Below are 24646 nucleotides of genomic sequence, written 5' to 3'. Positions count from 1 at the left end.
TTGTCTGACTTGGGTGTAAAAATATCACCAAAGACACAGGCAATGTCAATGAAACCAAAGTAAAAATTCTTACCAAAAACCACCCACATACAGGCCAAACAAAGAAACCAAACACTGGCAAGCAGGTCTACGAAAATTTAATCACTACACTACTAAAACAAATATATGTCCAAAAAGCACTCCCCTTTTCCCCAAATCACAATAGCAGCAGAGTTTACTTTTTAAGTTTTATCTTGGCAATTTATAAAATAAGCCTTCAACTTTAAAAGCCATTAATTTCTTGAAATAAAAATCATCTGACTGCAATATTCAGTACTACCATTTCATGCAACAACAGAAAAACTGAAGAAGAGAATACTGCCAATCTCTTACCCCTCCTTGGGACCTTTCTCTCATACACAAGCAATACTTCTTAGCCCTGGCTTTTGAGGTATGTTTCTCCTTTCCGATCTTGGGAGAAAAAATTACACATTTCTGATATCAGTGTTACACCAGTACAGGTATAACAGGCAGTCTATCTTTTACAGTGAGTTCAAGTGTTTAAAGACCAGCAAACAAATCCTGGTGTTCTAAAAAGAGGCATCCATGAAAAGAATTAATGAAGCACTGATACATGCCACAAGCAATAAATCCATATTTAACTTACAGGGTGTTTAACATTGAGCAACAGAGAAGCAACACTAGAAGTAATTTCCAAAAATCATGTAGACTACTTCCATAAAGTAAGGGCAAAAGTTATCAATATTACTCCTGAAAGATATTTAGAAGTCTGTTCTTAAAAACATCTTGTGATGGAGATGCTATAATCAAACAGAATTGGTTCCACTGTTTACATTGTCTTCTGCAGAAAGGACAAAATATAAACATGCAGTTTACTTTTTTTTTTTCAGTGACTTAGGTCTTTAAAAACTTACTCCTCCCCTCAGTTGTATCTGTTCTAATCTAAACCACTCCAGTTCCAAAACTGCCTTGTATCTACAGACTCTTCTGATGGCTGTTGTAGTGTGCTCTGGACTGCCCTCATTTGAGCCTCAACTTAAATACATGTTTGTATTTAAATGCTTCCCAGAACTGGACAAAATTCTGCAAGTGGTGCCTTAGCAATCTGGAATGAAAGAGCTATTCCATACAGAGAGCCTGTTTTAATATACCTGCACACTGTTTCATTTCTCATAAGAGTGTAACGCTCATGCTCAGCTTGTGGTTGACTAGATACCCAGAAATTTCTTCAGAATAGCTACTTTATAGTGTCTGTACAGCAAGCTTATTTACATCCAAAGTATTTTTACTCAGCCTTACTCAATTGTATGCTTTTTTTTTTTCAGATTTGTTCTCCACTTCAGGATTCTTGTAAACCTTTCAATTGTGAGACATCTGAATTCTGGTTCTGTCCTCAAATATACTTGCAGATCTTTCCAGATTGTTCCAGAAACTAAGACACACAGAGAGCAACAGTGGAAGGAAGACTGAAAAACAAAATGCCTTTCAATTTCAATCCTTAAGTGTGTAATTAAAACACTGCTCCCCAGCTCACCTGTTAAAGCAACAATCAAAGCAGTGCTAGGCAGTTAAAAAGAATGTGTAGATGAGATAAAATATGTAAATCATGTCACATTCTGGTACATAAATGGTACATAAAGGGAAACAAAAACACATTTGCTATAAGAGCAGGGTCTGCTCTTATTTTTGGTTCTATACCATAGGCAAACAAGAATTCATTAAAACAAGCAACATGCAGGAAAAATGAAGTCTTAAAGTTACTACCAACTTGAAGAGAAATTTTATCCTCAAGTAACTTCTTTTATTAACTTCTAAGTAGCTGTAAATATCTAAAATATTACTATAAAACGTTTTTCACATCATTTGCTTATAAGAACCCATGCAAACTCCAGAAAAAGTATGTTCATAACTTTCATACAATATAAAGCTAGAAGCCTAGGTATTTGGAAGATGTTAAGAAATCCAGTGGAACAATAAAGGATCATGCAAAGCCAACCTGCTAAATTTTGATTTACTTCAGCAGAAGAAGGGAAAAGCCAACTTGATAGACATCAAGCTACATTTGTTACGTGAATAAGACTTTTTTTTTTTTAATGCTTTGAGGTTAATGGAAGGCAGATGAAATCTGTAAATTTGGATGTAGCAACTGGAGATTAAGTGCTAATCTAAATTCTTAAAGCCAAAAATTCAGTGAGGAAAAAAAAAAGCTATAGGCATGTATGCATGGGCAGGAATGCATCAACATATCTGTACAGCTGCACATGCAAGTAAGTAGCTAAGGACCTAACACCTCATATATATGTAGCACCTACCCTATTAACACATCCAGCCAACAGCAATATACATCTGTTTGGGGAACTTGCACCTTCTTTCTAGAAAACGCAGTCCAATCATTATTTTAATGGACAACAAGAAAGTAACTTAAAAGTGTCTCACCTTATTAACCAGGACTTTCTTTCCAGCCTATATAACCTTACATCTCAACATCCACCTCTACATGCAAAGAAGAATCTCCCTAGAAACCAAATAAACAACGGAAGTGCAAATAGCATGATCTGTCCCCTGATTCATCAGAAGCACTACCTCAAAAGCTTTATAATTGACAGTGATTCCTGGTGGGAGGCAGGGGGAAAGGAAACTTTACATTGAATACAGCTTTGTTTTTCACTTATTAGATGAGTTTCAATGCTGCCAAGTAGAAAGGAAAAAAACCCTCTCTCATCTGCAAACAAAACACATGTATGGAAGACAGAATTCACTTGTTCAAAGTCACTTTTTTCATATATCTTAAGTATAATCAGCTTAAACAAATAAAGTTTCTAATTCAAAATGACAGAATCATCTAGGTTGGAAAGGACATTGAAGATCATCCAGTCCAACCATTAACCTAACACTGACAGTTCCCAACTACACCATATCCCTCAGCGCTATGTCGACCCGACTCTTAAACACCTCCAGGGATGGGGACTCCACCACCTCCCTGGGCAGCCCATTCCAACGCCCAACAACCCCTTCTGTAAAGAAATGCTTCCTAATATCCAGTCTAAACCTTCCCTGGTGCAACTGGAGGCCATTACCTCTTGTCCTATCGCTTATTACTTGGTTAAAGAGGCTCATCCCCAGCTCTCTGCAACCTCCTTTCAGGGAGCTGTAGAGGGCGATGAGGTCTCCCCTCAGCCTCCTCTTCTCCAGACTAAACACCCCCAGTTCCCTCAGCCGCTCCCCATACGACCTGTGCTCCAGACCCTGTACCAGCTCCGTTGCCCTTCTCTGGACACGCTCGAGTCATTCAATGTCCTTTTTGCAGTGAGGGGCCCAAAACTGAACACAGGAATCGAGGGGCGGCCTCACCAGTGCCGAGGACAGGGGTAAGATCCCTTCCCTGTCCCTGCTGGCCACGCTATTGCTGACACAAGCCAGGATGCCATTGGCCTTCTTGGCCACCTGGGCACACTGCTGGCTCCTGTTCATTGGGCTGTCAATCAACCCCCCCAGGTCCCTCTCTGACTGGCAGCTCTCCAGCCACTCCTCCCCAAGCCTGTAGCGCTGCTGGGGGTTGTTGTGGCCCAAGGGCAGCCCCCGGCATTTGGCCTTATTGAAACTCCTCCAGTTGGCCTCAGCCCATGGCTCCAGCCTGTCCAGGTCTCTCTGCAGAGCCTCCCCACCCTCGAGCAGATTAACTTCATTGCTTTTGGTTTGTTTGGGCTTTTTTTGAAGGTTCGCTTCAGAAAAATCAAGAGAGGCATTTGTTGACAAATTTTCTGTGGTTCTCCATGACCTTTCTTCACAAATAAGGTTCCAAGAGTTTTCAAGTTGCAAATTTTTATAAGAATACAGTAAGTTTTGCTAGTTCTCCTTTTGTTTAACAAGATTTCCACTGATAGCCTGTTCAGTGATTTTTTTTAAGCAAAAAATTTGGTTTATCTATAATACACAACCATATATCCTAGCTCAAATTCCAAGTTTTAGAACACTGATTACTGAAAAATACACTAAATGCGAGAACAGTTTGGAAAGAGAACTTATTACTAACAGGACTACTAAGTACACTTTGACCCTACAGTTCATCTTTTGGGGCAAAACTTTTTGAACCACTGTTTCCATTAAATGTATTTAGCTGTCGGCAACCAAGTAAATCAGGAAGATTTCCATTTACTTCCGATGCATTCAGTAAATGGGCAAATAAAAGTGATATTACTATATCTCTAAAAAATATTGTCATTGACCCCAGTAAGAGATATTCTACTCAGGAAAAAGAAAAAGAAATACTAACTTTAAGCATGTCACGTAGGAAGAAAGACTCCCGACTTCCATCTCGTTATTTTATAACTGTTCTTATCTGACAAAATAAATAAGAAATCATTTCTTTCTCCTCATAATTAAACTAAGAGGCATTTTTAGAGTCTAAAAAGGCCAATGTGAAAAGATCATTTTTTGGACACAACTGAAAAAGAAAATTAACTGAGTGGTAGAATGCAGCATATTTAATGAATGCAAATGAATATGAGCCACCTGCTGCTGTTCAATAAATTGTAGCATGTTTAAGAAAATTAATTTGTCATGTACCTTTGCTAATCAAAGAGCATGTAATTAACTTGATGGAAAAAAATGTCATTTTATTCAATTCAGTCATTTGACAATGAAGTTTTTGAAAGTAATTGTATTTTACCAAAAGACAAACAAGGATTTGGAGCTACTGGTTCTAGCCTTCCTTTTGACTGCACTTCAGAGAGAAAATGGGGACCAGTTATATAGAAGGTACATATGCATACAATGACACCCTTTATGAAACTGTTGTTTTACCAAGAAATGTATTTCACTTCACAAAAAGGCAGTCATTCTCTCAACAAAGCAGCTGAAAAGAAAGTAGCAACAAGTAAATGTCCCCTTGCTGTGTCTATGAAAAGTGTATGTTCCAATCATGAAGCAGCTATCCAATTTCACTTGGTGTGGATGCAAGTGCTGGTGTCATTGTATATTCTGTGTGATCTCAAGTGGAGATCACACAAAATATACATGAAGAAGGACCATGAGAAGGACTGCCGTGAACCTCTCCTCACAGATCGCTATAGATTCCTCCCAGACTTTAAACTGATAGCTATCTGTCACAAAAATTTCTCCTCAAGGCACCTTTTACTCAGCAGCTTCATAGGGTTTACACTGAGGTGACCAATCATAGCCTAACAAAAAGATTAGTGTGTCTAAAAATGATACAACAGATGTGAGTAACACTCTTTGCTGTCTTCAGCAACACAGTTTAAAGAACACTGAAGGCAGTCAAGAGAGAATGCTTGGGCATCTGAAAGACAGACAACAATCTGAGGAGGTCTGTCTTCATTTTAAAACAAGTGCTCTTTAGAACCAGCAAGAATTTTCCCAAAGAGTCAGAAAAATTTTGGCTGCATTAGTCCCTATCCAAGTGCTATTATTAGTAACGAAGTTGAACAATTACAGTTCATCTCAAAGTATAATTAATGGCAACAAAATAATATCGTGCCCCACCAATCTTTTTCTGTAAAGTCCTACACATGTGATGGGAATAGGTGGTCACTAGGCTACTAAGCCAAACATAAAAACAACATGCCTCAGGAAAAAAAAAGAAATCTGGGACCATAATTGAGGTCTGGCTCTAGCAAAATACCAGTCCGTCAGAGGGATCAGAGTTCAGGCCCTAACTGTTGCCCTTCCCGCTCTACACAAAGCGGGGAGTTGAAGAGAGATAAAGGACTCACAGCAACATGATCAAGCAAGAAGGGATGATAAGTTTTGAAATAAATCAAGTCTATCCCTGAGCCTTTAGGACTCCAACATCAACTTCCACCATAGACCACTGGTGTTGACACTTTAATATGTTTCAATAGAGATAAGCAACATGCAGAGTGTGATAGCTCCTATAGGCTTTGAGGAACACTGCTACAGCACAAGAGGAAGCCAGCATGTGCACTATTTTCACACTTCTGCTCATGTAGTGTTAATAACAAACCAGAAGAGAGTGATGCAGAATTGGAAAGATTGCAGATTACTCCCTTGCTTAGAGAATAACTTACTACTAGTTCACACTAGCCTCCATCTTCCTATAGATACCTTCCTTGTCTGCTCCACACGGCAAAATAATACACTCTGTCATGGAGGGCAACATTCAGGCTATGCATTGTCACTGCTCACCATTTTTCAGGAGAAGCTGAGAGTGTGCAATAACTAATTTTGCCTATACACCTCATTTAGGAGATAGCCCAAAAATAAGGGGCACTTATCCCACCTTGTGCCATTGTTCAAGTCTCCAGCCAGTATGTCTCTCACACCATTAAATCTGAACATCTCAGATGAGTACACAATGTCTAGAAAATGTGCTTCAATAGAAGATATCCCATGGACACATCACTATTTCCTTTTGACATCACTATATTTGCCATGCTTTGAGAAGCCCTTTCAGCAGTTTCCACTTCAACATATCCTGCTGTCATTCACTGCTCAGACTGTGTGAGCAGTAAGCAGTATCTGAGAACCTCTAGAATACCAAAATCCACCCTGAGCTAACCTTTCCCAGATGCTGTAGAGAAAAGCTCTATGGAAAAAGTGTTAAAGGGGTATTTTACTATTTTTCCTCTTGAGACTATGTCAATCCTTAATTCTTGTTCATTAGGCTATCTTGGAAGACTATGAACAAACCAGGAACCTTGTCTCTACTATGGTGCACTACTCACTTATCTCAGTCTTTTACTACTGGATTTTCTTCTCAGTGTGGATGTTTTGTTTAACAACATAGACTGAGGTATGCCCCCCTCTGCTAGCACGCTCCTGGAACATGTTGAAGGTGCAGGTACTAAGGGACCCAGCTAGGAAAGGTGCCTTCCTAGATTTGTTATTTGTAAACAGAGGGAAACTTGTGGGCAAAGTGGCAATTGGTGGCAGTCTCGGTCACAGTGACCACAAAGTAGTTGAGTTTCAAATTACTGGCAATAGGAGAAAAACTGCCAGCAAAACTTCAACCCTGGATATGGGAAGAACAGGCTTCAAGCTGCTGAAGGAGCTGGTCAGTAAGGTCCCCTGGTAATGTGTTTTTGAAGATATTGGGATCTATCAATGCTGGTCACTTTTTAAGAGCCATCTCTTAAGAGTGCAGGAGCAGGCAATTCCAAAGTGTTGGAATTCAAGCAAGTGGGACAGAAGGTCAGCTTCACTGAGCAGGGATCTTCTTCTAGAAGGAAAGTATATGGACATTGGAAGTACTGGCAACACAGGAGGACTACAGAGATTATGTTTGCCACTGTAGAGAGAGAACTGGTGCAGCCGAAGCTCAATTAGCATTCAAGATGGCCATCACTGTGAAGGACAAACAAAAGGGCTTTTTAAAAAAATGTTAACAGCAAAAGGAAGATTCAGAGACAACATTGGTCCATTATCTGATGATGTTGGTCACCTCACAAATAAGGACAGACATATTTAATTCTGCTTTTGCCTGTCTTCAACACTCATGATGAGCCCTGAGACCCCAGAACCCTGTGTTGGAAGACTGTGACTGGGGCAGTGATAAACTCCCAGTCAACCCTGAATTTGTTCATGACTTGCTGCTCCAGCTGGATGTGCATAAACCTATCGGGCCTGGTGGAATTTGTCTCACAGTACTGGAAGAGCTGGCCAGTGTCATCACAGGACATCTCTCCATTATTTTTCAACAGTCTTGGGAGTCTGGAGAGGTCCCAGTTGGCTGGAAGCTGGCAAATGTTGTCCCCGTTTTCAAGAACATTAAGAAGGAAGACCTTGGTAATTACAGGCCTGTCAGACTCACTTCAGTGCCTGGTAAAAATATGGAGAAGGTTATCCTAGGAGTTACTGAAAAAACACTTGAGACAATACAGTCACTGGTCACAGCCAGCATGGGTTCATGAGAGGAAAGTCCTGTTAAACCAACTTAATTTCCTTTTATGACAAGATCACCCATCTAGCTGACCATGGGAAGCCAGTAGATATGGTGGCTTGGGATTTTGGCAAAGTTTTTAATACTGTCTCTCACAGTATTCTTCCAGGCAAAGTGTCCAGCATATGGCTAGACAAGCCCATAATACATTGGGTAAGCAATCAGCTGAAGGGTCAGGCTCAAAGAGTTATAGTAAATGGGGTTACATCAGTCAGTGGCCAGTCATCAGTGGGATTCCCCAGAGCTCAATTTTAGGGCCATTGCTCTCTAATGTTTTTACAAATTATCTGGATGCCTGAATCACACGTACATTAAGTTTGCCAATGATACTAAACTAGAAGGAGCTGTGAACTCCCTCAAGGATATAGAGAGGCCTTACAGAGAGATCTACATAGACTAGAGAGCTGAGCAATCACCAAATGTATGAAATTTAACAAGAGAAAGTGCCAGATTCCCTACCCGGAACAGGATTATCTTAGTTACATGTACAAACTGGGCGATGAGAGGCTGGAAAGCAGCCCTGCAGAAAGAGGGGTCTGGGGGTTTGGGTTGAGGCAAGTTGAATGTGTCAACAGCATATCCTGGCAGCAAAAAGGGCCAAGGGTACATCAAGCACAGCACAGCAAGCTGGTCAAGGGAGGTAACTGTCGCACTCTACACAGCACTGGTGCAAACTCCACCTCGAGTACTGTGTGCAGTTTTGGGTGCCTCAACAGAAAGACGACATCAGACTGCTAGAGTGTGTCCAGAGGGCAACAAAGATGGTGAAAGGTCTCAAGGGCAAGACTTACCAGAAGCTGCTGAGGTCACTTGGTTTGTTCAGCTTGGAGAACAAAAGGCTGAGGAGTGATCTCATCACAGTCTACAACTTCCTTAAGGTGGGCAGCAGAGTGGGAGGTGCTGATCTCCTCCCTCTGGTGACCAGAGACAGGACACAAGGAAATGGGATGAAGCTGCATCAGAAGTTCAGACTGGGCATTAGGAAAAGGTTCTTCACTGAGAGGGTGCCTGGAACAGGTTCCCCAGGTAAGTGGTCATGGCATCGAGCCTGTCAGAGTTCAAGGAACATCTGCACAACGCTCTTAGTTACATGGTTTAGTTTTAGGTAGTCCTGAGAGGAGCAGGGAGTTGGACTTGATCCTCACGGGTCCCTTTCAACTTGAGATGTGCCGTGATTATTCCAGATTTTGACAGCCCAAACGGGGACCTTAAACTCTTTCATACCGCTGCAAGCAAAGAAACTTAAAAAGTGCATTGGTATAGAAAATGTTAATTAATGTTTCCATAAAAAAAGGGTACATTTTGCTTAAGCAAATAGCGACTTTTCAAGCATAGCATCAGGAAATTGGGCAATGGGAGGGCTAGTTCAGAGTTAAAAGAACAGTCCAAGTTGAACAGAAGGATCACCTCTTGCACAAGTATGAAAATCTACTTGAGTAGAAAAATACATACATATGCAGAATTCAGTCATTTTGATAAAGTAATTAAGATAAAGGTCCAGCTGTACATATGGGTCTATTTTTTTCTAACTCTCAGAAATGATGTTTTGAACAATTCTGTAAGATTTTTAGTAGCTTTATCTAACCACTTCCACTCAACAATCCTCAGAACAATACTCACTGGCTTTGAACATGTGAACTATGAATTGAGATGTGAGAACATGTAACTTTCCCATAAATACCTTTAATAATTTCTACTGTTCAGACTGTCCAGGCTTGAGAGGTGGGCCTGTGCAAACACCATGAAGTTCAAGAAGGCCAAGCGCAATGTCCTGCACGTGGGTCAGGGCAATCCCAAGCACAAATACAGGCTGGACAAAGAGTGGATTGAGAGCAACCCTGCGGAGAAAGACTTGGGGGTGCTGGTTGACGAGAAGCCCAACATGACCTGACAATATGTGCTCGCAGCCCAGAAAGCCAACAGTACCCTGGGCTGCATCAAAAGAAGTGTGGGCAGCAGGTTGAGGGAGGGGATTCTCTCCCTCTACTCTGCTCTTGTGAGAGCCAACCTCAAGTACTGTGCCCAGCTCTGGGGCCCCCAACATAAGACATGGACCTGCTTGAGCAGGTCCTGAGAAGGACCACAAAGATGGCCCCCTGATGGGATGCTGGAACACCTGCCCTATCAGGACATGCCGAGAGAGTTGGAGTTGTTCAGCCCGGAAAAGAGAAGGCTCTGGGGAGACCTTATAGCGGCCTTCCAGTACTACAGGCTGAGTAGAAGGCTACAGGAAAGATGGGGAGGGACTCTTCATCAGTGAGTGTAGGGATAGGATGAGGGGTAATGGTTTTAAACTGAAAGAGAGTAGATTCAGATTAGATATAAGAAATTATCTAGTCTGAGGGTGGTGAGGCACTGGAACAGGTTGCCCAGAGAGGTTGTAGATGCTCCCTCCCTGGCAGTGTTCAAGGCCAGGTTGGACGGGGCTTTGAGCAACCTGGTCTAGTGGAAGGTGTCCCTGCCCATGGCAGGGGGGTTGGAACTAGATGATCTTTAAGGCCCCTTCCAACCCAAACCATTCTGTTATTCTATGACTGTCTCCAAGTGCAGCCAGAACTCTTACAGTATTACAAAACTAATTTTGTGTTCCTAAAAGTAGATATAGACATAATGTTCTTGCTCAGAGATTGGAAAGAATAAATTATAAACTGACTGGTAAATAAATAAAAAGCAGTATTTGTATGATGGAAAAAAACCCACTATATATCAAAGCTGAAGTAGATGATAATGGCTGCACATATAAACAGGTATGAACAAGGATCCAGGGGGTGACGGGACACAGACACACACACAAGAGGAAAAAAAAAAAAACAAAAACAAAAAAAAAAAAAAAACACCAAACAACGAGGCCACACTCACCTCTCAGATTCCAGAGTAACTACTGATTTTGGTTAAAATCTGTGGGACTATGAATATACCTGAAGCAATGTATATGCACATATCAGGTCTGATTATTAACAGTCACAATTTTAGTTAAAGGCTACTTTCATCTGCCTTCAGTTAGAAGTAAAATAACATTTGGATCTCAGAAATTGTGGTAACAGAAGTAGTGACTTCTATCCCTGCATGAGTGATATGAGCTGGCACTGCCCACCTGTTCAGCTAAGAAGATTCTTAAGGACTAAGTTGTTTTTAAAACAAAAACATCCTTTGAAAAAGTTCCCGAAAGGTTGCTTCAGCTGCAAATTGATGTTTTTGCAACTACTTTCAGGCATGATGACTCAGCAACCTAGGGAAAGAAGAAAGAGCACTATGAAAGAACCCATTTCAGTATCCTCAGAAAATGAACATGCGACTAGCAGCAACGATACTTCAGCAGTTTCCGTGTGATTACATCATGAAGCATGGAGAGGTGATTACCAAAATTAAAAAGGAGATGAATGCATTGGAGAGAAAGAAACTTCTGCTCCTCAACACAGTAACTATTCAAAGTTATGAATACTGTCTACTTTGGCACATTATGGCTCATGTATTTACATCAATTCTATTTTACAGACGGAAGAACTCAAATATGAAGACATTCCATGCCACCTTTACAGTCCTGTAAAGGAATATAATTAAAAGATAGAACTGTTACTTAGTTGTCCCTGCTGTAATTCGTTAAGCACATTGTTTCCTCTAAGGTGCATTTCTTTAAACTTGCTACGAGAGCACTTTTTTCCAGAGTGTTCCAGTTGTTATAATACACATTGAAACCAGATTCATTTCTCCTTATTTTCCTAAATTGGACTGAAATTGTTTGGAATACATCAAAAGACCACCTTATAACAGCAAATCAATTTTAAGAGAGGAAAAAAGTGAGAATTTCAGTCTTGCTGTCACCCTCATTGCTGGTGGTTCAGTTTTCAAGATTCATCCTTCTTTTTAACTGGCCACTCTAATAGCTTATGTCCTGCCTCTTAATTGAACGTGCTAAAAGAAAGTCCTCCTACCGCACATTAGGAAGTGACTTAGCCTAGAAATCAAACTAAGGAATTATGCAAAGCTGTCCTGAAGTCCATAACTGTCAGACTTAAAATACTAATCTCTCTTCACTAAGATTAGTCTCCCTACCGTAAAGAAATACAGTGCACTTACATGCTTGCTGCATTGGAAAAACACTTCATCTTCACACACAGAAACATTTCCAGCCTTCTACAAACATGGCTGTCAACATTACAAAGACACCAACTCTAAGTAAGTATTGACAATGTCTGTCTAAGCACTGGTTCATTTTAAATTGATGCCATGTCACTGTGTCTTTCAGCCTCTGGTTCATCAGTATTCTGTGTGCCTACCCCCAGGAACCACTTGGGAAACATATGCATGATGATCTTTACTGAACTATGACTTCTTCATAAACACACATAGATTGCTACAGCAAACACCACAATCCATTTCTGAGATACCACTGCATTTGTAAGTGCCAACTAAAGCCATTACCTAAGCTGCATATTATTAACTAACACAAAAAACTATCAAGCATTCTCCAGGACGGAGAATAAAGAAAAGCTGAGTTCAAGCTCAGCACTGCCACAAGGACCACCTTAACAATGACCCCACTTTGGTCTACACTTGAGTATGTCTGCCCAGAGCATATCTCCTGGTACAAGGACCGAGTCAGGAAGTATTTTTACTGAAGTTTGAGACAGCTATCCTGTCTGAGAGGTGAAAGGTGTCAAAATCAATAGTACATTAATTACCTCTAAGTCGAGCTGAAGTGACAGTTCTCAACGTTTGTCATCCTTCAACTGGCAGTAACCAGAGTAGAGCAGTGGAGGTACAAACGTTAAAGGAACATTTGATAAAGAACAACAGAAAAGTTGACAGTAGAGAGACTCTCCAGCCAACACTTAACAGTATTTTTTAGAGTGATGCCATTGGGCATTACCTAGATGTAAACTCGTGACTAGAAAAAAGAATATTAAGAGTTTATCCTTTTAATGCCCTATGACCATACCCCTCTACTCAGGTATCAAGGCTTCCCCTAAAGAACATCAAGGGAATCAAAACAGGAGCTTACTCAGAGGGTGTGGGCACAGGGTGGGGAGGAAGACAGGTGTCTTCAAGCAGCTGTTTCTCATATTCTTAAGAGGTTATTAGAGGTGCCAGCTAAAGGAAATACCTCCTCAACTTAAGATGTATACACTTTGACTTTCATCACTGCAGTCTTCCATGAAAACCTTACTATCATCCAGCATAAGCACTGATATATAAAGAAGCCTTACATCATTTCCTAGCAACACATCTAGTACTACCAGCACAAGCTAGGCCTTAGTCAGTAGCCAGCTACACTCTTGCTCTTACAGACTGTACAGGATTTTAATCACAGAAATATCTTTTTAGAGATTTTATTTAGTGTCCTTCAAATTACAGGGTGCTGTTCTGCATTCAAATACGCATATACAAATCTGTCACTGCAATGGCAACCACACACCTAACAAAAGATTTTTGGTCTCCCATTTCCAATACATTTTCCTGGTTTCAAAACTCCTTCTGTGCTCCCCATTCCCCTCCCAGCCCCCCCAATTCTAGAAAAGATTTTTTAAATGGCAGTTTTTCAGCATAACCTTAAGCACAATACGCTAAGGAGGAGTTTATACATATGGAAGGAACTTCATTTGTAAGCTAAACCTTTAACATATAATGGTGGTATGATTTTTCTGAGCTATTCTATACAGAAAAGGGATATTGAAAAAAATACTCAAGTGGAAGGTAAAATAAACTGATTTTTCTTTTAAGAGCATGAACTGCCAATGGCAGAACAACGAAGGCCTTAAAACTACTCATTTTCTACAGCCTTCCTCCCATGATATTTACAGCTCTTACTCTATAGTCCCTTACTCCTGAGGGTGCTAAAACTCTTCAAAAGGGTAGGAAGAGCTAAATTCATGAGCTTATTGGTTCTGCTTCTTCTTAAAAAAAAAAAAGATAAAACACTTCCCTCCCACAAATCTTTGCTGCTTAAAGGAAGCACCTCCCAGGTACCAAAAGACTAAAGTAGTCCCAGGAAATGGTACGAGCCAGCTATTTCAGTCATCGGAAAGCAGGGGATCAGCCACCTGGCTTTATGCACGTTTTCCCTGCTATAGTGAGCTATATTCTACACTGTGTCACCATGACTCGGCTGGCAGCCTACTGTGTGTCCAATTTACAGCATAGTGTGAAAGACTACCAAAAACATCATACTGCTAGGTTATACAGTACAGTGTACTGCACTAAAAAGAGGTCCAAAGATCAAGGAGAAAGATCATTTGATACCCTTCTTCTCCTCAACACTTCTTCAGCTGAGCTTGCAGAAGAGCCACAAAAGGGTAGGGGAACCAACTTCAGACTCACCTCCATCACTGTTCCCTGTACAGCCTCCTTTTCAACCTCTCTAAGAATCTGTGAATTTGTGATCTACTCTCCATTGTGAGCCCAAATGAGACATACTAGCAAAGGTAAACTTCTATTAAAAAAAATCTGTAAGTCATACTCCTAAAAAACTGTATTTATATTCCTAAGCACTTAATACACAAATCATTAATTTTCTAATATACTTGCCCAACACACAGTAAATGAGTTTCATGCACAACCAAAACTAAGATGATAACTTTAATGCCTAACAGAGACTATACTAGAAGTACTGATTTTAACAGACTCCATCTATTCCCTTATGTAAATCACCTGTACACGTTCTAAAGAAAACTTTTTGACAACTTCCTGCTCAATTTTTAAGACAGTGAAGGACAAACTGTTGTTGCTTAAAAGCTACATCCTTCTTGGTTGAGCGTATCTAAGCAGAGGTCTCTGATTGTATTAATTTTCAGAACATCCTTAAAGTAACATCCCAGTTTTATCACCTCTTATTACACTTTCTTCAATCCGTTTATTGTTTCTTTGACCTACAAAGGGCTGTCATCATACCTTTGATAATTAATTATAAGAACATGTATTTCTAGTAAAAGTATTTACATAGGTGTACAATAACTTCATATTTTTTCAAAAAGCTTGCCAGGCAACAGCATCTGTTTCAAAGCTTTCCAAGCATAAGAAACACTTCTCCCCAAACCTACATGCAATATTTACAACTGCATGTAAATGCCTGCTCCTATAAACATACATTTGCACATATAAATGTGAATCAACTTTAATACCACACCAGCCCCTGCCCCCCCACCCCAATAAAAAAGAAAAAAGACAGAAGAGCAGGGGAGAAGCAGAAAGGATAAGTTATACTGTGCATCACAGACAAGACTGTCTTCCAACATATTTATAAAGCTGTTTTAAGGAAAGCACAATGATCAGGTTTTCTCCATGATCACAAAGGACGGGACAAGCAGTTTACTTCACAAATAAGGAAATTGTAGCTTGACTGCTAAGAACTAGGCAACCTATGGAAATATTTAAATAGATTATCTTAGCTTAGGCACATCTATGTATTAGTAATTTCTTGCACTACACATTTACCTATTTACAGAGTGGCACATTTTAAACTGAAGGGATTATTTACTTGGGGCTGCTGCACTTAATCATGAAAATAAGGCAGATCCAACAACTTAGAGCCATGACTGACTAAACACTGCAGTTGTGAACCACATAGAAGGTAAAACCAGACAACAATAGCCTAGATACATTCGCTCCAGAGCCCAGAAGCATGAATAAGATGATCTCCCAGGGTATCAACCCAACCTTGTATTTCTAAAGTTGTTGAAGTCTACATAGAGAAAAATAGCTGTATTTACATGAAAGGTACACACAAAACTCATGCTTTCAAATTTGGCACTCAGTTCTGAAAATCTGTCCTGACATTTATTTTTATTAAGCTCTGACAAACAGCTTCTTCTGCTTAACTTAATCTCATGAAAAGACTGGAGCAGATGAATTTAAGCAGGCACTGCTCTACTGTAAGTCTAACCACTAAAAACATGGCAGTCCACAAGCTTCCAAAAAGCGAGCCTGCAGCATCATGCTCACTACCATGTATATTAACTAACTGCAAGCTGCAGCTTTAATTGTATATAGTGAAAAGTGTTTCTTCCAGCCTGCATTATTCTATGCCTTCTTACATCTTCTTAATAGTTCTATGTAAGCAGTCAGATTTCCTTTTCGCGGCTAACTTAGGAGATAACTGAAACAATGAAGGGGAAAAGCGCTCCGTGTAGACAAGCCTTCCTGAAGAGACTGTATGTTAGCAACATGACTCAAGTTCTGTGTGTGTTAAAACCAAGATGGATGGTTTTACAGGGTTGGTAAATTGAACATATTAATTATAAGATTGTATCTGGTATCCCAAAAGGCCCTATAAAGACAGCTTCTGTCAGTCATGCTGTTTCAAAGCTAGCTGATTTTTACTGCACTAAGTATACAGCAGACAGGTAAGCTGCAGCCAGTAAATTTAGAAGGGAGTGAGAGGGAAGATGAGTGCTGTAATGCAGATGCAGCAGTGCTGTTCTTCTGGCAACACATTCCCAAGAACCAACTAACATTGAATGAAAGGGGCAGGGGGTGAGCATAGCTGAACAGAATTCAAGTTACCTGAGCTTTAAAGACTCTTTAAAGAAACAGATACATATATTTAACAAATTAGAGAGAAAAAAAAAATAATCAACAAACAAAAACCACACACACACACTAAAAGCATTGTTCCAGAAGTGGACTTAACAGCCACTTCTCACACTGCAAGACTCACTGTACTTGAACTGCTTTGACATTTCAGCAGCTCGAGATGGACAGCTGTCACATGGGCAGAAATCAAAGAACATATATGTTCTTATATTAATCTCATATAAGAACAGTTAATGCAGATAATCTAACCTTCCTTTTAATGTGCTTTGTTTGGTAAAACTGAGCAAGTTCAATAAATTTAAATTCAAGTTATAGAAAAACCTTTCTTACTAACACTTTTAAGGTCAAATCAACCTTTGTTACAACACCACTGACATCAATAATATTACAAAAGACAGAAAACTGGTGCAGTCTGCTGTCAATCAGTTCTCTTTTGAGCCACATTACGTTTCATTCATCATGCTGCACACCCTACCTCTGTACCCAGAGGGAAGGGAATTAAAAGGTCACATCTTAGCCAATAAAATATATTTAGCTATTCTGTGGGGAGAAAACAGCATCTCTAATCAGTCATCCAAACAAGACAACAGACTACCCAGAAGGTTGCGTGCTGCTGCACATCAATAAACATCTTTATCTAGGATCTGAAATGAAAAATATCAAACCAGTGAAGGTAAGAAAGGGGAACTCAAAGCCCTGTCAGAAAAATTACAAAATTAGAGCTGAGCACTGCATTCAGCAAACAGATGATTCAGACATGGCAGAAATAAGTAGTGCTGGGAGCTACGTTTAGATAGGACACCCTGAAATTTTAAGTAACAGGGAAAAACACTTTGGATGCTTTCTATATCTATCTGTATTTTCTTTTGGGTCTTTCTACTAGTAAACACTTAAGTCAGCTCCTCTTTTCTTCACCTCTCCAGTCTTTACAAAACTGCTTCCCTGGAATCATAATTTTTAAAAAAGTAATACTCTGCTGATAACAGTTTCAGGATTCTTTTAATCCCCAAAATTGATTTTTCCTCCATTCTTTCAGCCTCACTAATCTAAATGCTCCAGGAAACAGTCCTTATGGAACATGTGGAAATATGAAAGAGTGCCTAAATTGTACTTCGACTGCGTGTCAAAGAAAAGATTAGATGCTTAAGATGCCAAAACCAGTACCAGGATGCTAAGAAGATACATTGACTTTTGCCATCTATGCTACTACCAAAATACATATAGGAGATTCATCACCTTATTGAAGAACTGTAGGTGTATATCAGTTTTCCCACTAGAATTACTATAACTAGAATAAGACAAACCGGCATTCTCCACCCCAAAAAAAAAAACCATTGGTTTATGGTATTTAATCTCCTGAATGAACAGGTTTACATACACTGAACTAAGCTTTATAACCTGATGGCAGCCAACTACATAGGGAAGGAGGAGGTACTTCAAATGCCAAACCATAAAGCTCTAAGACTGGAACAGAGAATCAAGATGCCATGATTACAGAAACAGCACAAAATAGCTGGCTAAGAAAGAATGGCGACAGTGTCCATGCCTGGAAAGGGTTTGAAGCCACAGGTATCTGAACACAAGAGGAAGAAGAATGCAGGTTTATTAATGGGAAAAATACAAGAGAAAGAGCAAAGAAAGAAACATTGCCTGAAGCACAAAGAAAAAAGTAAATTTGTTTGGCCAACTTTGCCAGGTACTCAGCAGTGAAGTTTAGCCAATATTCTGCGGAGAAAAAGAAGGGGAGGTGGGGGGGGCAGGGGAAACAAACCAAAACATCAAAAACTGCTAACACCATAATTTTATTTCTAAGCTATAGTGAAAATACATACACAGAGTGTCATAGCACTTGGAGATAAAAAACATCTTTTATGCAACCTATCCTTTGTCAACGCAGAATTAAAGAAACGTTTGGCATATAGGCATTCCCACTTATACAATACTGTCTGCCTTTTTTCTTTTAAATAATAAATTCACTATAAAGGTCTTCATCAAAAGAGAACAAAAAAGTAATTGCTTCCCAAAACGGACACGCAGAACCATATATAATCACCATCCAGCCTTCCTGCTGACCAGGTTTGAACTTTCTGTACTAATAAACTTGACTCCTACTCCTGCCAACAACATCTGACTCCAGGAGTGGGTTCTGAGGACCACTCACAGAATGAGGCATCACAGCACATGATCACAAATGTCAGAATTCAACACTTGAAATATATAAAGAATCAATTCACTAAAACATGCAAGCGTATGTTAATTTCTATTGAAGTCTATAGGTCCTAGGTATAATACTTTCTGTAAGATGGAAATGTGAAGCATCTAAGAAAACCTAAGAATTTCTTAAAATTCTATTGAACTAGGAGTATTCCTGTGCTGTCTGCACGTTACTCTTTCCACAACAGTGTAATTCTTGGCACTTCATAAGAAGTATCCAGCACTGTGCTTGACTGTTCCTCATAAAAGCTGATTATGCTCCCACAGCCATTTAAAGGAAGATTCAAACATATGAAATGATTACTTACATACCTACTATTTTTGTTCATCTTTTACAGTAGAGAAACATTAATTTACAATAAATAATAAATCTGGCAAAGGAAAATTAATTTATTACCCTTAAAATAACTTTAGCCACTCAATTTGCCCCCCCCAGTCCTACTCACAGAAAGCTAACTGCCAGCAGTGACTGCAGCACTAGTTGCAAGCATAGGATTTAAGCTGGCACTCTTGTTAGAGCTGAGGTAATTTAACAGGAATGTCAGTGTGCATTTACTTTTCAAACTTTATTACTCTGCTTTAAGAAGAGAAAGAATGCCTGCTATTGTCATTTTAAAAATATTTACAAAATCTTTGGTATCTGGTTTTAGTCCTGAAGAATTAAAATCAAAACTCCAATTTCTCCTCACATTGTGTTTCTTTTATAAGAAAATAGAAAATAATAATTAAACACATTTAGTGAAAGCAAAGTTTTTAAAAAGAAATGTGACTACTCTTCACTCTAGACAAAGTTCAAGACTACTGTCGAATTAGAAGGAGCTGCATGTGGACAGCTCTACAAGCTATGAGCAGTTGAGAATCTGGCTGCCTTTGGTATCCAAGCCATTCAACCCAGTTCCCTTTGAACATGCATGTTCCTACCACGTAGAGTCACAAGGGGATGAACATCTCAAGCTAATGAGATCTACACCAGTTGCATAACTTTAATCCTAAATCAGAGGCCACATTCTCACCCTCCTGTCCGCAGATCAAATTTCCCTCTCTCCTTTTGGTAGAGAACAACGTAACCTATTTTTAAATTCTCTTTAAAACCTCTATTTCTCTTTAAAGAGCAGGATGATGGAAACTGCCTTGGTGGCCATTTGGCAGCAGCATTTTCTCACAGCACAGGGATGTTTCAAAAATCACCTCTGTACCATGAAGGCCTTCCAAAGTCATCTCTAACAGACATGTATTTTATTATTACAGAAACCCAGGTAAGAAACGCAAAAGCTGAACAGAACAAAGCAGCAAAAGGGAACCATGTGGGGAAGTAGAGGCAATTTACTCTCTGGCTTCACAAATAGCAGTCAACAGAAAAACCACTGAGTTTCCATGATACTTTTCCTATTAAACCAAATGCCTTCTGCACACAGTAGTCCAAACGTGTAATAGCATCATTAAGGATTAAAATAAAAGCCCATCCTGTCCAGTCAAAAAAGGACTTCTAACAAAGTGAACCAAATGAAGGAACAACAATTTATTCCCTCCATGCCTTCCTGCTCTGCCTAATTCCTGCTGTTGGGAAGGCACAGTACTCAGGTGATGGTGCCACTCAGCCCTTGTTCTCTCAGACAAGGCTCCCAAGACGATGCCATTTCGAGGTACACACCTGTCCACTGGCAACAAGCATGAGAGCATCAACTCATTTTAAGCTGACCAAAATGAGGCTATCACATGGCAACATCTTTCAGTCACTACAAATCTTGCTTCCAAACTGAAATAGCTACCCAGAGGTGAAAAGCTCCATATCACATTTCTAATCCCCATACCAGCTAGTCCTCTCTGCAATTTATTTTTTTTATTTAACAATTCTTATAGGTTTTCCTGATCTTATGAATCTTGCTGCCTTGAAAATGTTTCCCAGATCGCTTTATTTGGACTTTCACCTAACAAGGATTTTTACAAATCATGTGAGAACTTTTCTGTTGCTCATTATCTACTTGATAAAATATATTTCTTAAGGAAAAAGGTCAGATAAAAATTGGTATAATGTGGGGCTCTAGTGGTAGCAGGGAAGTAAAGCAGCACATAACACCAACTGTGAAAAAGTAGATACTGACCTTTAGTATGAGAACAATAAACAAAAAACATTTTAACAGATTAATTTAAACAAGGAGAAGGAAAAGGGAGAGCACTTGGCATCAAATTCAACAATGTCTTGGGCTCAGGGAATACATCTTTGCATACAACATAATTTAGTGCACAAACTTGAATCTTGTAATTTATTACAGTTAAGCAACAGAAAAAAAAAATAAGATCAACACTCTATGCTTATGTTAGCCTTAAAGGAAAAAATTACATACAGTACAGCAGGAAACCAACTTTCCCTACCAAAACTAGCTGGAGTTCAGTAATTCTATGCACTCTTTTAAAACAGTCCTAGTCACTAGTCATATATATTGCCCTTTTCATGCTAGCCATGGTAACTCCTATAGCACCCAGTAAATACTCTGCTCTCAGTTGTATCATCAGCAAAATACTGCAACAACCATTGTAGTCAGTTTTAACACTGTGATTCAGTAGTTCTTTCAGACCGATGAGCTGGGCAGAAATTAAATCCTAAACTAGAAGACCTTCTTCCTTATATACACAGTACTATCACACATCCTATCAGCAAACATCATCAGCTCACGTCTTGTTGACAGTCGATATTCCACCTGTAAAGGAGATGGTTTTTCGTACGGAGCGGCAGGAGATGTAAAGCATACTGTGCGTCTAGTGTGCTCCATCACACAGAGGATGCAGAAATTCTTACAGCATCCTGTGAAACACTGGCATGATTTTCCTAACTTTTAAGACATCATTTGAACTTGGGTATATATCAGCAGAAGATTATAAAGCCAAAAGCAATACTGACAGTTGTCAGACTGTCGAAAAGCAGTACAAAAACTACGGGAAACATTGCAGTGTGTGTGTGTATACGAACAATCGATCACAGTATTAGGAGGCCCCCTTCCCAAAGTCAAGCAACATCACTGCTTGCATAAGCACACACACTTTTGAACCCTCAGCATGAAACCTGCAATGTCTTCCCGAGGGCACCACTTTCATCACAGACTACAGAAAAATGACACTGAAACGCTCTTCTATATATTACTGCTAACTTGCAACGGACTCTCCACCTACTTCAATCCACACTATAAATTGTTCGGTATTTTTGCTAGGAACTTTTGTTCTGCTTCCCGAGCTGAGTACACAATGCCTTGATTCAGTAATACCCCGTTTAAGACAGAATATATTTCTTCTTGCCAGGCTAGATCATTAACTTCTCGTAAATGTTATTGGCTGGCAACACCCAGCCTAACCGGGGTTTTCAACTAGCATTAATTACACTCCAGTGCCACAGTGGAAACAGATGATTCTGGGCTTTACACCCTTCCCACCCAAGGTATAGCTGTTGATTGAAGAGGCATCACCTGGATCGCACTAAGGTACATTTGAAAAACACGGGATACCAACCACCCCACACACCCCACCCCACTCCCGGAGTTACAAGCCTCAGAGAGGAGGTTCCCAAGCTGTGTCTGTTACCTGGTGGGCAGTTGCACTCTGGAGGCGCTTCTCTCGCTACTCGTATTTTTGCCAAGTGCTCGTAGGATTTCTGTGGGCGAGAGAAGCGACGTGAGGGCGCTCGGCAGCTCCCACCGCCGCCGCGGATGTGCCGCCGGGCCGTGGCTGCACGGCCGGCGATGCCTGCTTCGCTTGGACTCGGCCCAAGGTGCCTCACTGAGCCCTCCACCCCCACAACAACAAAAACAAGCCCGACGCCACCGGCTCTCTCCTACCTCCGCCGCAAGTGCCTGCCTGCCTGCCTGCCCCCCCCCCCCCCCCGCCGCCTTTTTTTTTTTTTTTGCCCCCTCCTCTCTTTTTTTTTACACGCGCGATCGGAAAACGCGGGGACTGAGGCTCGGGCACAGCGGCAAGTTACCGAGGAAAAAAAAAAAGCGTCCACCTGCGAACCCCCCAGCCCACCCGCCCCAGCAGCCGGGGGTACCCCCCCTCCCCCGCTGCTCCCCCGGCCCCGCCGCCCCCCCGGGGGTGCGGGCTCACTGCCCCCGCTGCTCCCGCACCTCCCGCTCGCGGAGCTGCCCCGGCCGCCCCCCTCAGGGCCTCAGCCGGCCCCCGGCGCCCCGTCCCCGTCACCCCCCATGCCCGTCATCCCCCATCCCCAGCACACACACCAGTTGCGAGCAGCCACCCCCGTCCCGCACACCTGGGCGAGAAGTCGCTCCACTTTCTCCTGCATCATCGCATTCAGCTGCTCCAGGGAAAAGCCGGGCAGCGGCGGGAGCGGGGCGGCGGCAGAAAAGCCCCCTCGGGCGCCCTCGATGGCCGCGACCCTGGCCTGGAGGTCGCTGGTCCGCAACCCCAGGTAGACGCAGGAGGCGGCCGCCAGCGCCGAGAGGAGAACGGCCAGCAGCGAGCCCCCGGGGCCGGCCCGCCGCGGGCAGCGCTCCCCGCCGCAGCCGGGCTGGCCGCTGCCCTGCCGTCCTGCGGCTCCGCGGCTCTCCCCCGGCGTGCTCCTACACCCCTCAGCTGCGGCGGCTTTGATTCCCTTTCCTCCGCCCCCCATGGAGGCAATTAGTTTACAAACAGCGGCAACAAAAACAATAACAATCAAGTAGAAGAAAATAAATAACAAAAAGGCAAAATATTTTTGTTGTTGTTGGGGGGAGGGAGGGAGGGGGGGGGACGCGGTAAGTAGAAGAAAAGCCCGCAACCGGCTCACACACTTTCCAGGCGGAGCGGCGGCGCGCACCGCACGCCGACCGGCAGCGGGTCGCGACTCAGCCCGGAGGCGGGGGGGTGAGGGGGGGAAGCGAGGAGCCAAAAGCCGGCAGCAGTGCTGGGTGCGGGCGAGCCCCCGCGGCTTCCACCCGCCCTTCGTAGGGAGCAGCGTGCTCTGCTAACGGTTTGCCACTTGTCAGAGAGGTTTTTCAGGCGCGGGGCGGGAAGCGCCCACCGCCCCCCCTCCGCCTCCCGCTCTCCTCCCCGCCGCCGCCGCCAGACTTGTTGCTCCCCCCCACCTGCCTGCCGGCGCCGGGGAGCCGCCAGCCGCGCCGAGCCGCGGAACCGCCGCGCCCCCCACACCCGCCGACCCACCTCCCCGCCCTTCTTAGCATAATTTATTCACCTAGGCGGAGGGGCGGGGGGAGCTCTCGCTGCATAATGTCTGCGCGGGGCATTAGACTAACAAATGAGGGGGGCGCCGCGGCCCCCGGTGGGGAGCGGAGGGAAGTACCGTGCAGAGGGGCTGTTCGGGGTGGCCCGACCCTCCGGGGGCAGGTCTGGAAAGCCGCGCTAATTTACGGCGGTTTATGCGCGGGCTGTCATGCCCACGGCGCGGGCATAAACCACGGGCAGCGCGCTGTCGTCCCGGGCCTTTTTTAGAGCGCGGAGGATAAACGTGGATAAAACTCGGAGGCCGGCAAGCACGGACACGGGACGCGAGGGCTGGCTTCCAAAGCAGCAGCATGCACTAACGCCCCACTGCATGGAGTCGGTTTGATTTCGGCTGATTTTCTTTGTTTATTTACCGAGTTGCTTCTTCGCTGTTCCACGCACACCGACCTGTTCTCATCATTCCTGGTTTGTATGACTAGAAAAGGAGCATCAGCATCCAAAGAACTGCACGCATGGCCTGGTGGAAAGCTTGTTGGTTTCTGTTCCATTCCCCTCTGCCTCTTCCAAATGCTGCATTTACCTCGTGTAGCTTGGTCCTCATCTTGGCCTTGCCACACGCATCTCCTACGTAGCACTTCGTGTGACATTGCTTGTGCCCAGCAAACTTCTTGACCCACAGAAACTTCTCAGAGCAGACTCTGAAGGAACACATAACTCACTCTGGTTGGCATTTACTCACATGAATACTGACTACTTAGAAGATATAAAGATTTGTCGAATGAAAAAGAGACTCGTCCAACTATGGCACTCCTCAGATAA

The 24646-nt window shown here is 42.2% G+C and overlaps 1 protein-coding gene across 1 annotated transcript in view; it reads right to left on the bottom strand.

The window, feature by feature from the left end:
* Window positions 1-23276, bottom strand: part of COL25A1 (collagen type XXV alpha 1 chain) — a 315502-nt gene extending 292226 nt beyond the window's left edge. The window contains exons 1-2 of the mRNA XM_074903974.1: window positions 22917-23276; window positions 22235-22304 (exon numbers count right to left, since the gene is read on the bottom strand). Of these exons, the coding sequence (XP_074760075.1) occupies window positions 22235-22304; window positions 22917-23276 (430 nt within the window). The remainder of the gene's footprint in view (window positions 1-22234; window positions 22305-22916) is intronic.
* Between the last annotated feature and the right edge of the window lie 1370 nt (window positions 23277-24646).

Source organism: Athene noctua, chromosome 4 (genome assembly GCF_965140245.1).
Source record: "Athene noctua chromosome 4, bAthNoc1.hap1.1, whole genome shotgun sequence".
NCBI classification, from domain to species: domain Eukaryota; kingdom Metazoa; phylum Chordata; class Aves; order Strigiformes; family Strigidae; genus Athene; species Athene noctua.
Note: the sequence above shows the minus strand (reverse complement) of the source record. Positions and strands in the feature narration are given on the sequence as shown.